Raw genomic sequence first — 14,033 nt, forward strand, 5'->3', positions numbered from 1 at the left:
TGGGGTGCTCTGTCAGGAGAACTTCAGGGGCCTGTGTGACAGTCAGGTGAGCACGAGTGGGCACGGGCAGGAGATGAGGCCAGAGAGCAAGGCCTGGAATGCTAAATGTCATTGTGCAGAGCCCATAAAGGAGGCGCCAGTTGAGGGTCAGATTTTCACTCATTTAGTCAAAAGGTATCTAATTGAGCATCTACTATGTGCTGACTCTTCTAGATGCTGGGAATAGGGCAGAAAACAAGACAGGTGAGTCCTTGCACTTGTGGAGTCCATGGTCTAGTAGAGGAAGGATGATAAATAAACAAATAACGTACATAATGGTGATATATGCACTGAGCGGGTAAAGTAGGAGAGGATGTAGGGACAACTGGGTTTGAGAGGGGAATTCCAATTTCAGGGAGGGCCTTGCAGAGAGGGCAACATTTGAGTGACTCTCTGCAGGAGGTGAGGGATGAGCCATGCAGTAGGTGGGGAACAGCAGTCTGGGCAGAGGGAACAGCAGGTGCAACCACCATGGGGAGGGAGCGAGCCCAGCATGTTGGAAACAGCAGAGAAGGCAAGGGAGGGGCAGGTCGTGGGAGGCCTTGTAAGTGTCCTGTGTCCTTTAGTTTTCACACTGAGTGGGATGGAGCTCCAGGTGGGGTTTGAGCCGAGGAGGGACGGGATCCATCTTTGGCTAGAACAGGCTTGCTGTGGTTGCTGGGTAGATTAACGGGGATGCGGGTGGAAGCTGGAGCATTATCTAGGAGGTTACAGCAATAACGCAGGTGGGAGACAGTGGTGGGTAGGGCAAAGGTGACAGCTGTGGTGGTGGTGAGGAATGGCCATATAGTGGATATATTTTAAAGGTAGACCAACAGGGTTTACCAATGGAATGGAAGAGTTGGGTGGGGGCAGGGGGACTGAGAAAGAGAGGAATTCAGGATGACTAGAGTCAAGATTTTTCACTTGAGCAACGGGAAAGATGGTGCTGCCATTTGCGAAGAGGAGGGAGGCTGGACAGGGAGCGGGGGTGGGGTGGGGGTGAACCATGAATTGGGGTTTGAGCCGAATTGGCCACTAGACAGCTCGATGGGTAGAGCAAGTAGACACTTCCCTGGGTAAGTCTGGAATTCACAGGGAGGCCCAGGCTAGAAGGAAAGATGGTTTTCACAGCAAGGGAAGAGGTCCCTCTGTAGCAGTGTAGAGGACAGCTGGACGCTGCTGTGGTGACCAGGACAGAGACTGTGACCATCCAAACCAAAGCAGGACCAGCCAGGCTAGAGGGAAGGGTCAAAGGCATTCAAGACATTTTACTTACTATACCTTAACTGCAATGATGAAAAAAACACATATTTGTTGTAAAACACTGAAACAACAGACAGGTATTATGAAGTAGAAGCAGCAGGCCATGGTGACGGGCCAGCCCCTCAGCTTCTGGCTTGGCATCTGGAGGACAAGCCTGTCTGGGGGACGGGTGGGGAGTTCAGCCTGGGACGCGGAGCATTTCAGGTGCCTGCCCTGACATCCGGAGTGAGTGTGGAGCACCGGCTGGAGGCTGGGGCGTCGGGAGTAGTCTGGCTTGGAGTAGAGATGGAGCTGTGGCCACAGTCTAGGGAGCGTGTGTGTGCATGTGTATGTGTGTGTGTGTGTGTGTGTATGTATGTGTATCTGTGTCTGGGAGAAGAAACAAGGCCTGCAATGCTCCCAGACAGGCGAGGGATGGATGGAGACGGCTGGAAACATGGCAGGGGCTGAAATAGAAACTGTTGCACAAGAGGCTGTGGGTCCCCAGAGCCCCCACCTCCCTGGAATCTGGGACCACTTCAGGGCTTGGAGGTGTGGGTGTTTCAACTGGGGCTTAAAGGGTGAGTAGGAGTGGCCAGTGGAGAAGGGAAAGGTATTCTGGGCCGAGGTACGCATGGAGATGGGGACTTGTGAGAGAGCAGGCTTATTCCCCGTGGGCACCAGCAGTCCCCACAACGTCCCCGGTCCCCGCCCCACTCTTGGATGTAGAAAGCTGGTGAATCCTCAGTCAGGAGAAATGCTCTAGAAAGTCCTGACCCTGCTCCAGTCAAAGGGGCATCTTGAAGCCCCGGTTGGCATTCTGCCCCTGCACTCCCACCTGTTCAGGGCAGTGAGGTTTCCTTATCATTCCTTACTGATCCTGGTGCCTCTATGTGGCTTGTCACGTCCTTCGTGATCTGGCCCTGCCCCACCTCTCAGAGGCTGCCTTCCCAGCTACCCTGTGAACCAAAATGCACACCCGCTGCTGTTCCTTCAGCCCACACGCACAGCGTGAGTTCTCCCGGCCTGGAGCATCCCCCCGCCCCCCGCCGCTTTCTTGCCTCCCTCCCCATGTATCTGACCATGACTGCTGTTTCTTCCCTCCCAGCCGTCACCTCCTCCAAGAATTTGTCCCTGAACACCCAATAATGAGTTTTGGGTTCCTTCTGTATGATCGCACAAAGACCCTGATTTATCCTGACTTATCCTGACAATGGTACTATTTTGTCCTGGTGGGTATGGTCTGTGTTAGGTGTCTGTCCCCTCATTAGACTGGGAACATCTGAAGGGCGGGAACCAGGTCATGTCTGGTTGATTCCCCAAGGCTGGCGTGGAAAGTGCATCTGCAGAGTGATAAACACTTGCAAGCTTGAACGAGCAGTGTTCCTATAAGGGAGTACGGGGCAAAAGGCTGGCCATTGGGAGCTCCCAAAGCCCCTGGACAGAGTTTGGGGTTTCCACCCCATAGGCTGGGAGGGAGGAGGTGAGCCCCTGGCCCGTTGGATCCTGATGTTGGGAGCTGCTGCCACCTGCCGGGCATGGCCAGTGTTGCCTTGCACCTGTGTGTGGCGGTTGGCATGAAGGCAGTCACCATCTGTCCTCCAGAAGCAAGACAATGATGGGGCAGTACAGGGGTTGTAGCAGTCTGGAAGAGGAAGAGGAGGGAGCTTTTCTGGGATTCAGGAACAGAATTGTTCCTGGGGCACAGTTGTGGGGGTGGGGCAGCCGACCCAGGCTCCATGGCTAGAGCGTGTGTGTGTGTGTGTGTGTGTGTGTGTGTGTGTGTTGTCATTGAGGTTCTCCTGCTGTTGCTTTCTCCTCTTCTGGGAAGTCTGGCCCTGGACTTTTTCTTTTCAATTTTTTTTCAGAGACAAGGTCTTACTCTCTCATTCAGGCTGGAGTGCCATGACGTGATCATAGCTCACTGCAGCCTCCAACTCCTGAGCTCAAGTGATCCTCCTGCCTCAGTCCCCCGAGTAGTTGGGACTACAGGTGTCCACCACCACACCTGGCTTTTTTTTTTGTAGATATGGGGGTCTCGCTATGTTGCTCAGGCTAGTCTTGAACTCTTGGCCTCAAGCAATCCTCCTGCCTTGGCCTCCCAAATTGCTGGGATTACAGGTGTGCGCCACTGCACCCAGCCTGGCCTGTTTATTGATTGTACAAAGCGCTGGCCATTGTGTGAGGTGCCTCATTTAACCCTTACTGTGCCTCTGCTAGGAAGGCCTGCGATGACTCCACTTTACAGGTGAGGACAATGCAGCTGAGGGAGGTGCACACAGACAAGGTCGTAAGGGTTGGGTGACCCGCCATGGAAGCTGCCCAGCCCTGCCAATCCCTGCTGTGTTGACCACAAAGCCCAGCCCCCTACCCAAGTGGCAGGTGTCTCCACCTTATCCTTTCCCAGGCCTGGGCTCAGCCATCCTAGCAGAGCAGGAGAGGAGGGAGGTGCGGGCAGTCGGGGAATGAGTCCTACTACTGAGCGTGTGATATCCGAGATAGCGATTTGGAATGAAATTCACTACATGCCTGAATGTAAGTTTCTTTCCTCCTTTTCCCAGTGAGAAGATTAAAAGAAAAGAAATATGGCCCTATACTCTAATTTAAGCTTTCAGAGATGTAGATGAGTAATCGACTCCCTACTTATAATATTTAGTTAAAATATTTAACACTTAAATATTTAAAATCCCATATTTTAAAGAATAATTTTATTGGGAAACAATGCTTCTCCACTCTCAGGGTTTGTTAAAGTTCATCCAAACCCTTCACTTGCATTTCTGCCTCCCATTGTCATTGTCATCGTCATGTGTCACCCTTAGCGCCTCCTTCGAGTTCCCTAACAGTTTTCTCCAACATGTTGTCTTCACCCTCGCTTGGAAATACAGCACTTTTTGAAGCCATGAATGATGCTGTCACTGAAAATATCATTCCAAGTCATGAGGGTGATTAGGATGGTTGTTTTTCATCCAAATAGTAGGTGAGTATTTGTGATCTTCTTAGGGTAACCACAGAACTATGTAAAATGGCGATCACCCGCTATTCCTTCCTCATTCCCTTTTCCTGCTTCATTCTTCTCCACAGCACTTCTTACCATGTGATATACTTGTTAAATCTGTTTATTGTCTCTCCCGGCTTACTAGAATGTGAGCTCCATGAGGTCAGAGAATTTCATGTCTTGTTTTAGGTCCATCACCTGGAAACATGCCTACAACATAGTAGGTGCTTGACAAATATTTGTGGAATGAATGAGTGACGTAAAGCTCCTAGAAACGTTTGCTAGCTCAGTGGCAGCCAGGTCATGCATGAGGAGTGGCATTGGAGTCGGGCAGCGTGGCAGCCCTGCAGAAGCCAAGTCCATACGAGGAGGGCATCTAAATCAAGTTATAGTTGTAAGTGTGGATGATACCATTCAAGGTACCAAGATGCCAACCCTTCAGGATGGGAGGCTGGGTCACCTTGTATCTCTCAGCATGGTAACAGTCTGGGGCCAAGTCCTGGGACTCTGTCCCTCCTTTCACATCACAAGCTGTGGGCAGAGCACCCCTTGGGGTGGGGGCAGGAAGAGGCTGAGTTTGCTGTTGGCCTGGCCGGAGGCTTCCCACAGAGGCTTCCAGGATGCCGGACGGCCTCCTCCTTGCCCTGGGCTGGCCTGCTGCAGGCGGGGCCTGCCAGGGAGTGCCTTGCCTGGAAGGGAGGGCAAAGGGCCATGTCGTTCACTTGCCCCACCCTGCTGACAACAGTCTCAGTCATCAGGCCACCCTCTGTGTCCGGCGCCCTCGAGGGGTAAGTGTCCTTCTGAATCCACCCACCTTGTCCTTTCCTGAAGATCTGGTGAGAAATCCTTTCCTCCTTGGGGGTCCAAACACCCTGCCCACTCTGCTTGCCCTGCGGCCAAGCAGGGGCCACACCTGCCACCTCCTCTGCCTGGCCCAGGTCCTCCTGCTCTACTTCGCAGAGGAGTCTGAGACTGGGGCACTAGGGGGCAGGTTCAGAACACCTCGGCCCCCTCCCCTCCTGACATCACCATCAAGGCCAAGGCCAGGGCGGAAGGGCCCAGAGTGGGACACCTCATCCAATCAAACCTGAGATCATTGCCCTCTCCTCTGCCACGATACAACGAAGCCCAGAATCCCAAGTGGCTGGAGCACTGGGGGACAGCCAGACAGAGCTCTCCCTGGACCAAGTTCTCCAGGAGCGGGATGAAGCCATTGCCAAGTGAGAGGAAGCTGCTTGCTGGGGTTGGGAGGGTGGCGGATGGCTCCTTCCCAGGGGCCTGCCCTGCTAGAGGAAGGGAGGGGAAGTTGGGCATTCCGGAAGGAAAGCCACACAAACACCTGGCCTGTCACTAAGGCAGGGGTTGTGGCCACACCCACCCACCCTGAAGGCCCAAGCCTCAGGCTGCTCTCCCTGCCACCTGCAGGAAGCGGGCAGTGGAGGCCGAGCTGGACACATGCAAAGCCAGGCTGCGCGCTGTGGAGGCCCAGCTGCTGGAGGTCCTGGCGGAGAAACTGAGACTGAGGCAGGAGGTGGAGGCCTGGGAGGTAGGGTGGGAATGCGGGCAGGGCCTGGGAGGAGTGGGGAGGAGGCCACAGGATCGGCCTTGAACCTGCTCTCCCGCCCGCAGGAGGACATGCAGCAGCTGGTGCGGCAGCGGGTGCAGAGTCAGCTGCAGAGAGAGTCCAGGGGTGCTCTGGGAGCCCACGCAGACCCTGGAGCTGCCAGGACCCCCTGGGCCAGGTTCCCCCGGGGTCAGCGACGCTGGTGGTGAGAGCTCAGCCTGGAACTCTGGGAGCAGTGTCTTTATTCATTAAAGTCTGAGGTCTGACCAGCCCCACACCCCCGTGCCCTCAGTGCCCGCCTGAGTCCTTCCGTGTCCAAATGTGGAACAGGGTGCAGGGACTTGAAGCCTGGGATTTTGTGCCTCTCTTGCCAGCAAGTCTTAGACCAGGAAGCCTCGGATGGCAGCCATGAAGTCCTGCGGGCGGTCAGCATGGACCCAGTGGCCAGCGTTAGGCACGGTCTGCATCTGGGCCCGAGGGAAGAGCCGCATGATCTCAGGGTGATGGCTGGGACTGTGCACCGCAGGGAAGGCCGTCCAGAAGGAGTGCAAGTGGGACGAGGCGGAGAGAGAGAAGGGCAGAGGCAGGGTGGGGAGAGATGGAGAGCCACGTGAGCCCTCATGCCCAGTGACATTTCTGGGCTCTCAGGTACCCCCTGCCTATGCCCAAGCCACCTCAGGTAGGCTGCCCAGGCTGGGGGTGGGTATGCCCCTCCCACTGCCCAGGCTGGCTTACTGCACAAATTTGGAGTTTCCACCAAGGAGGAAGAGGGTTGGCCCAGGGTAGGATTCCTGTTGCAGTGGGAAAGCCATGATCTTGTCCAGGTGCTGGGTCAAGGCATCCAAGTTCACCCTCCAAGTGAATCGCCCACCTACCTCCACCAGGTTGGTGAGTAGGAATTGCCGCACGGCCATGTCCTGTGGGGGCCTGGCAGTTAGCGGGGGATCCTTGCAAGGCCTGGGTCCACCACTCTTCCCTCAACAGGTCCCAGTCTACAGCACTATCTGGGGGCTTGGGTGCATCACCTGGACAACAGAGCTGAGCTGCCCATCGGCCAGTTTTCGGGCACGGGAGCGGGGCACTTCATCTGGGATGTCTATGGCCCTCATGGCTGCCATATAGGCTTCGAAGCTTGAGCTGGATGTGGTCTCCACCGGGCTGATGTCTACGGCAACCAGACGTTCCACCAGCTCTGGCTGTGGAAAAGAACTGGACTGGGGACCAGTCTCAGGGCAGACACAGTGGGTCTCAGGCACAGTTTCCAGAGCTGGAACTTGGGCATCCAAGGCTTGTTTGAGTCCTAGGTGTCCTGCTGAGCACTCAGGGTGTATACTGGATGGGAGGAGGCACCAGACAGGGGCGGCTCACCCTCTGTAGTGCCAGCAGCATGGCCGTCTTTCCTCCCATGCTGTGGCCAATGAGGACGCAGGGCACCAGGCCCAGCTGGGGCAGGAGGCCCTGCAGGTCCTGGCTCATGGCTTCGTAGCTCATGTCCGGGCTGTGGGGGCTGTCACCATGGTTCCGAGCATCCACTGTCAGCACCTGGGGAATGGGGTGAGACAGGGCAGTGCTGGCATCTGCTACTGGGTGTGGATGGCTGAAGGCCTGGTACGAACTGCGGTCGGGGGTGTTCCTGAGCCTGGGGACAGTTCCTGAGGAGAGGGAGGGCCCAGATGGTGGGAAGACCCAGTTCCCAGGCCTAGGAAGCCCAGATGAAGAATCTGGAGCCACTCTGCCAGAAATGAGGAAGGCCCAAGGGGTGTGACTGTGTCTCTGAAGGTTAGTCCTGACTGGAAGGCAATCCCAGGGAAAGCCAGAAAGGAGATTCCAAGAATTCCCAATAGTTGTAGCACAAAGGAATGGGGCTGCCATAGAGGTGGTGAGCTCGTTGTAATCCCTGGTGAAATGGGCACCTTCATGGGCAGGGTGTTGGCGCCTAGGCACTGGCCAGCCAAACCTAGCTCAGTGTGGAGCAGGCAAATGGGGATCTATACCATGAATGAAGACGGCAACATGAGGGAATGAATGGGGGTCCAGCTAGGGCCTGGGTCTGTCTGTGAGACCTCCATCCTTGGAAGAACTGTTTTCATTTCTAATGCGGGGTTACCTTGGCTGTAACCTGCCACCCCTCCTCCGGGGGTGGGGGAGGGATCAGAAACGAGTGCCCCGCCCTGGTCTCCTCCTAGGCCCCGCCCACTCAGGTCCCACCCCCACTGGTGCCCGCCACACTCGGAAGCTCACCCTTCGGCCTGTCTGCTGGGCCAAGGTCTTGGCGATGGAGTTGAAGTTAGTTTTGCTGCCTAAGAGACCGTGCAGAAAGACGACGGCCGGGAGGGCCGCCTCCCCGTCCAGAAGGTTGTAGGAAAGCGGCAGCGGCCTGGCGGGAGGGGGCAAGGACGGGGGCAGGGCCTGAGCGGGGGAAAGGGGAAGGGACGTGGGGGCAGAGTCCTGGGAGGGACGGGCCCGAGGTGGGGAGGTGGGGCTGTAGGGGCCGGGCGGGAGGGCCAGGAGCGGAGGACAGCCTCCCGCCCGGCGCCCTTGACTGACCTCGGCTCGGCGCCCTCTCGGCTGCCGCTGCTGTTGGGTGCGACATGCACCTTCGAGAAGCTGGAACCGGGGACACCGAGCGCCCCATGGGGGAGCCGCCAGGCTCGGGTCCAGCGGAGCATGCCCGCAGCCGATACCCGGCGTGCGCCTCGCGGGGGAAGTCCTGCCCACACCCCGCCTCCCGCTTCTGCTCGGAGGCCCGCCCACTTCCGGCCGGAGCTCCACCCTCTCCCCGCCCCCGGTTACGTTTCCTTACGTAATCCCAGAGACCTGTGCGACCCCACCTCCAGCCCCGTCCCTTACGCCACGAGTATTCCCCGCGGGCCCTCCGCCTGCCGCCCGTCGCGGCGCACCTGGCCCCGCCCCTTGCGGAGCACCTCTCGGCCCCTCCCGGCTCAGAATCCTCGCGGGAAGTGTGGGCTGCGCCGCTGTGGTCGCCCTCGGTTCCGGGCTCTAGCGCTGGGCGGCCGCCGGGCAGGTCCTTGGCAAGCCGAGGAGGCCCTGCGTTGGCCCGCGCCCGGCTGGCTGTACACCTGGCTTGCTCCCCTGCCCTCAGTCACCGCCCTGGGCGGGTGCCGGACTTTCTGTGCCGCCGGCGCGGGCGAGAGGCGCCAGGAGTGGTTCTTGTCGTCCGAGAGCCGGCTAGGTGGCTCGGTGCTCCACAGCGGGGCGCCCCAAGCTGCCCGGACGGAGCGCGAGACCTGGACCCCTCCTGTAGTCGTGGACTCTAGAAAGAGCTAGGAGAGACTGTAAAGGCCCTCCTCCAAACCCCTCCGTCCCCTTTACAGGCGGGGAAACTGAGGTGCAGAGAGGGTAGAGGAGGCAGAACCAAGGTCTCTGTCTGGTGGTCTATTGGTATTGAGAGTCAAGGTGGGAAACGAGCAGTTTGTGCTGTTGCAGACATTTGCTGGGCTGAGCTGAAATGGCTCAGGTCAGCTCTCCACCATTTCTCTTCTCCAGCAGAGAAATAAACAATCCTCCCACCCCCGGAACTCAGCACGTCTTTCGCGCAATCGCCTCCCTTGGGAACCCTGCCCCGCTGCCGTCTCCTCTCCACAGTGTAGGGTAGCGGTGGCGGCTTCGTTTCAGGTCCTAGTTCCACTGCATTCCATCCTTCGGCAGTTGCAAGAGTAGCTGCTCTTACTACAGCCGATTTAATCTTGGTGAGAAAAGAAAAGAACTTTTATCTGACGAATGTGAGTCTTTTTAAATTATCAAGCCCAGAGAGACAGACATTCCAATGAGACAACAATCACGTCCTACACCCCTTTTGAGCTATTATTCATCTCTTGAAATGCTTGCTGTTGCCACACACAGGTAGCTATAAATTAACGTAACCATGCCGCACCACACTATAACCCACACCCTATAGCTTAACAATATATATAGCCAGTCACTAATCAATGTGATTTCTGCTAACCAATGATAATTCCTGACAAACAACTTCGTATCAGCCCACTGCCTGTCCACCTTTATTGCCTTTCAAAACCTGCTCGTAACCAAGGCCAAACAGAGCTCATATCCAAGGTTACTTGCGTCTGAGTCTTCTAGGCAGCTGTTCTCACTTTGGCTCAAGTAAACTCTTCAAATTATATTTTGTGCCTCAGCCTCTTCCTTTTAAATCAATAATGGCATTCTTCTACTCCAAAGCCCTCAGGATTCCAAATGGTTAATTAAAAAAAAAAGCCTTCAGGGACTCTCCATTCTTGGAGAGTTCCACTCTTGGAACTTCATCAGAGCATTCCAAGCCTCCCCTGTCTGGTCTGCTCCTACCTCTTCCCACCCATACACTCCATTCTCATGCTCCTCCACCAGGCACCCTGCCTGTAGGTCTTCCCCCACCACCATCCCCTGCTGGGTAGTGTTCTGATACCCAGTTGCCTGAGTCTTAGACATCTTTTTAAGGCCCAGTGTAACTGCCACCTCCTCCTCCTCAAGCCTTCCCAGATTTCTTGAGTTGAAGCTACTCTCATCTTCCCCACGTTCTCCAAGCATTTGTCAGTGTCTTCTGTGTAGTATTGTAGGATTGGCCTTCCCTGTGTCCACCGTAGGCTGGTTGAGAACAGGAGCTACATTTTGTTCATCTGGTGCAAAGTAATTTTACTGAATAATCATAGAGAGGTTCAGGGCACTAGCGAATGCTTAGGTGAGGGTTCAGCTGGTGGCTGGGTTAGTGCCCCCTCCAGGAGGTGACACCTGGGCCAGCCAGCGTGACATGGCCCCTCCCCTTAGAGCCAGCCCTGATGCAGTCAAGGGGCCAGTTGGGTGTGTCCTAACTCCAGAGCTCATCTCCTTGCCTAATGGGACTGGGCAGGTGTTGTGCTCTAATTCGAGGAGGGCCCTGGGATCACAGGGGACTCTAAACACACCAGGGGGTGTGATCCTTTGTTTCCAGCATAGTCGTTAGGGAGTATGAGGACACCTGAGCCCTGGATGGGGGCTGGTTCGAGGCCTGGGAGGGGTCCTGGGAGGGCATTGTTCTAGAGTTGGAGGGTGAAAGGAAGGGGGTTATTGGTTCAGAAGGACAGTATTTCAAAGGTGGTTTCAAACAGCTCCCCGCCACCCCCACCCCCAGCCTACTTGTCTAGCCAGGTCACCGGAGCCTGGCCCACCACCCTAGACCATCTAGAAGCCAAAGAGCCTCATGTCTGGGGACAGAAGCAGCCTTAAGAAATCTACTCAGAGTCCTGGGCTACAACCCTGTCACATGGCTGGTTAGGGCCAGGCATGGTAAGCAGAAAAACCAGTCGGCTTGAGTTTTCCACTTGAACATTCCAGAGAAAGTTGTGGGGGCAGGGGACAGGTGGTTGCTATCTGGGAAGGACTCTGATGTTGGTGTCTCAGGGAGGGGTCATCCTGGAGGCTGCCCACCCTCCCCAGCTTGTCTGGGACAGACCAGGGCTGTTGGTTGGGGAGGGTCCCCTGGGAGAGTGTCAAGCCACCTTCTGGAGCCCTTGCCATGCTGAAGTGCAGGTGGGAGGAGAACTGGCGGCCCCCTCTGTGAGGGGGTGGAGTCTGCACTTCCACATCCGTGTTCCTGGGAAGTGGGAGGGCATCATCCTTATTTTGCTGATGAGGAAGGTGAAGTAACCCAGCTCCAAGTCACTCAGCCAGTGCGTGCCCCAGCCCAGATTCCTGCCTGGATTTTTTCTTTCGCTGACTCCTGGTGCAGTGCTCTGGGTATTTTGTCTGTCAGCACCCTTCAGGCTAGGGACCTAGGGCTAAAAGGGTGTGGCCTGTGGCAGCAGGGACACTGCACCCTGGTGGCAGTGGCATAGAATGGGTTAAGGTGGGGAGGTGGCAGGTGTCCCACAGCTGCACCTGGCCCAGTATCGGTCACGTGGCCAGGGTTTCACCTGCCCCGCTGAGCAGGGACAATCAGGCTGCTTGTTTTGTGGCTGGTCGCCATGGTGACAGGAGTGTGCCCGGGGAGGTCACCAGAGCAAATTCCTGCCAGTCCGCGGGGTGGAGCTGGGGTGTCAGCCGTGCTGGAGCCTGTCGGGGGTTCCTGGAAGACCACTGAAGGTTTCCCGTGGGGCTGTCCCCAGGGACTCCCCAGCCAACCTCCTCCCATCCAGACCCCCCTCACCCGGCTTCTCTCTTCCCAGATTTTGCATCTAAGTTTGTTAAGCCACCAGGTCTTTCATGTACATGATCCTGCTTAATCGGCACAGCAGCCTTTCTCACGTGGGAAGGGTAATCCTCGGGCGTGGGTACCTGGTGAGCCTCCCCCGCGACTCACCGAGCACTTGGAGAACATTTGCTCCTTCCTGCCTTGCTTCAACCGCCTGCCAGGCACCTTCCTAGACACAGCCGTGAACAAAACAAATGAATAAACCATACAACAGTGGATTGTGTGGAGTATTTACTTTCTTCAGAGCAGGTTAGGGAGGCCTCTGGGGACCATCCCTAGAAGGCAGGGAGAGCATGTCATCATCATGTAGCTCTGGTGTCAAGAACACGTCCAGGGGCTCTGTCTGCCACCTCCTTGCCCCACCCGCACCTCCTCCCTACCAAGCCTTCCCACCAGGTCCGTAGATTCTTCTGCTTTCATCCACCCTCTGCTCCCACAGGCCCTGTGACAGCGATGCTTGGCACCTTTTTTTCTGCCTCCAGACTCATGTGTCCCTCAGGATTGGTCTCATCACACACATAGATTCTTAAAGTGGGCAGGGGGCCGGGTGCAGTGGCTCACATTTGTAATCCCAGCACTTTGGGAAGCTCAGGTGGGAGGGTTCCTCGAGACCAGGAGCTTGAGACCAGCCTAGACAACATAGTGAGACCCCTGTCTCTACAAAAAAATTAAAAAATTAGCTGGGTGTGGTGGTGCCCACCTGTAGCCCCAACTACTTGGGAGACTGGGCAGGAGGATAGTTTGTGCCCAAGAGTTAGAAGTTATAGTGAGCTATGATCGCACCACTGCACTCTAGCTGGGACAACAGAGTGAGACCCTGTCACTAAAATAAATAAATAAATTTTAAAAAGTGGGCAGGGTGAGGACACTCCCTTTTGGAGTGGATGGTGAAGGAAGTCTATGTGTTTTGAAATCCAGAAACCTCTACTTCATTTGAGAAACACTAACTTTGCAGGATGCAGTCCAGTCTCTTCGGTCTGCATGTCGGAGGCTTTATTTATTGAGCACTTTCTATGGCATGCCAGAGAGAGTCCAGATCAATTCACAGACCTGACAGATACCAATGGATGCATAATCACACACTGAGGAAATATGCAAAAGAAAATGAGAGCATAAAGCCAAAGAATCGTTCCCCTTCAAATCCTTTTTGTTTTAAATTAAAAAAAAAATTTTTTTAGAGACAAGGTTTCGCTCTTTTGCTGAGGCTGGGGTGCAGTGGGATAACCTTGAACTCCTGGGCTCAAGCGATCCTCTAGCCTCAGCCTCCTGAGTAGCTGGGACTACAGGTGCCATGCCCTGATAATTTAAAAAAAAATTTTTAGAGACAAGAGTCTTGCTGTGTTGCCCAGGCTGGTCTAGAACTCCTGGCCTCAAATGATCCTCCAGCTTTGGCCTCCCAAAGTGCTGGGATTATAGGCGTGAGCCACTTCACCCGGCCTCAAGTCCTTTATCTTAAAAAAAAGAAAAAAACACCCCAAGGAATGTGATCTGGCCTTGGGGTCAGGTCAAGCAGCTCTGCAGAAGTGACTTGGCTGGAGGTCCAAGGATGAGTAGGAGTCAGAGTGTTCCGTGTGCAATGGCGAAGCCATCGCATCTCCCGAGGCAGAATCTTAGGCATCATTCTTGATGCTTTCTCCCTCCTTCCCTCTCCTCTCTCCCCTGTCCAGTCCCTCACCTGGTTCTGTTGCGTTTTATCTCGTAAGTAGCTGTGATTTCCACCTGCTACTCTCCATCCACCCGCCCGTCTCTCCCCTGTGTTGCTCTCTCCTCCTGGTCTTGTCCATTTTGGTTCCTCCAGACATTTTCCTGAGTGATAATGAGCACGATCTTTTCAAAACAATACGTATTTCTGTGTTATTCTATTTTGTTCTTTGCTACATGTTCCTTTTTTTTTTTTTCCTTTTGTGCTCCAAGTTCTGTGCTCATAGCCCCAGGAGATGCGTGTGGCAGACCTAAGAGTAGAAAAGCCGGTTTATGTGTTTGAAAAGCTGAAGCCCTTAGGCTTCAGGAACTAGCAAATGCCTCAGCAG

The 14,033-nt window shown here is 55.3% G+C and overlaps 1 protein-coding gene and 1 long non-coding RNA gene across 3 annotated transcripts; one reads left to right on the forward strand and one right to left on the reverse strand.

The window, feature by feature from the left end:
- The first annotated feature begins 4,650 nt into the window (after nt 1-4,650).
- On the forward strand, nt 4,651-6,097 carry LOC123632630. 2 transcript variants are annotated; one of them, XR_006733410.1, is made up of 4 exons: nt 4,651-5,046; nt 5,197-5,478; nt 5,684-5,804; nt 5,888-6,097. It is a non-coding gene; the product is annotated as an uncharacterized LOC123632630 (long non-coding RNA). The 2 variants fall into 2 exon arrangements; XR_006733409.1 differs by having other exon boundaries at nt 4,651-5,478.
- Nucleotides 6,048-8,575, reverse strand: ABHD11 (abhydrolase domain containing 11). The gene is made up of 6 exons (XM_045543126.1): nt 8,370-8,575; nt 8,064-8,199; nt 7,191-7,364; nt 6,848-7,018; nt 6,558-6,739; nt 6,048-6,335 (listed from the first exon to the last, which is right to left on the reverse strand). The coding sequence occupies exons 1-6, from the start codon at nt 8,489-8,491 to the stop codon at nt 6,203-6,205; spliced, it is 918 nt and encodes a 305-aa protein (XP_045399082.1). The 5' UTR covers nt 8,492-8,575; the 3' UTR covers nt 6,048-6,202.
- Nucleotides 8,576-14,033: the final 5,458 nt, after the last annotated feature.

This window comes from Lemur catta, chromosome 2 (assembly GCF_020740605.2).
Source record: "Lemur catta isolate mLemCat1 chromosome 2, mLemCat1.pri, whole genome shotgun sequence".
Taxonomy (NCBI): domain Eukaryota; kingdom Metazoa; phylum Chordata; class Mammalia; order Primates; family Lemuridae; genus Lemur; species Lemur catta.

What these genes read in the sequence shown, in the direction of transcription:
- ABHD11 (XM_045543126.1), bottom strand. Translation starts at nt 8,491, where the DNA reads ATGCTCCGCTGGACCCGAGCCTGGCGGCTCCCCCATGGGGCGCTCGGT. An exon ending in CGAGAGGGCGCCGAGCCGAG is followed by an intron (nt 8,200 to 8,369) that starts GTCAGTCAAGGG and finishes CCCTCCCGCCAG; the next exon opens with GCCGCTGCCGCTTTCCTACA. An exon ending in GGAAACTCCAAATTTGTGCA is followed by an intron (nt 6,336 to 6,557) that starts GTAAGCCAGCCT and finishes TGCGGTGCACAG; the next exon opens with TCCCAGCCATCACCCTGAGA.